At 36.3% G+C, this 782-nt stretch overlaps 1 protein-coding gene across 1 annotated transcript in view; it reads right to left on the reverse strand.

The window, feature by feature from the left end:
• Positions 1–5: 5 nt before the first annotated feature.
• LOC101591394 (proliferating cell nuclear antigen) overlaps positions 6–782 on the reverse strand; it is a gene marked incomplete at both ends in the record, with an annotated part of 2677 nt that continues 1900 nt past the window's right edge. The window contains 2 exons of the mRNA XM_004648836.2: positions 6–83; positions 690–778. Coding sequence (XP_004648893.2) covers positions 6–83; positions 690–778 — 167 coding nt within the window. The remainder of the gene's footprint in view (positions 84–689; positions 779–782) is intronic.

Raw genomic sequence — 782 nt, forward strand, 5'->3', positions numbered from 1 at the left:
GACAGTGGTGTGGCTTTTGTAAAGAAGTTCAGGTACCTCAGTGCAAAAGTTAGCTGAACAGGCTCATTCATCTCTATGGTAACCTACAGAAGAAAAACATTAATTGCATTTGAAAAATAAAAGTTCCAATCCATTAGTTAATATACATTAAACTTCACTGGTTACTTTGGCAGGGGTGATGACATTTAATTTTTGAAGGCTGATAAAGCCAAAGCAATACTTCACCTGTCTTCCTCTATCAACAATAGACAAAATTATGCAATCTGGGAAGCTCTCGATCTAGACTATTATTATTAACATAAAGACAACCATAGTCGGTGTGCCTCCTGCTAGAGGCACACACTGCCACTCAGCAAGTAGTACTCTTGCTCTTCCAGCCCTCAAACAAAACACCCCAAATATCTAGCATTGTAAGTTATCATTTTACAGAACATATAGAGCAGAAGGTGCTATCCTCAGAGCATGTGTGGGTTCAAGCCACAAACTCACTGTTCTGAGGTTTATAAAAGAAGTGCTGAGTTTGGATTCTTTTCTGACAGATATAATCCTAAAGTGGATGGCACCTATAAATCGCGTGCAGATTTCAACAGCATCTTTCAACTTTACCTAGTTTTAAGCAAATACCTTATTAAACAATTGTCTTTAGTTTCTATTTAAATAGAAATTTAAAATTAAATTTTACTGCTTACAGCTTCTTCCTCTTTGTCAACATTACTGGTTTGAGACAACTTAATGTTTCCATTTCCAAGTTCTCCACTTGCAGAAAATTTCACTCCATCTTT

Source organism: Octodon degus, unplaced genomic scaffold (genome assembly GCF_000260255.1).
Source record: "Octodon degus isolate 3935 unplaced genomic scaffold, OctDeg1.0 scaffold04643, whole genome shotgun sequence".
Taxonomy (NCBI): Eukaryota; Metazoa; Chordata; class Mammalia; order Rodentia; family Octodontidae; genus Octodon; species Octodon degus.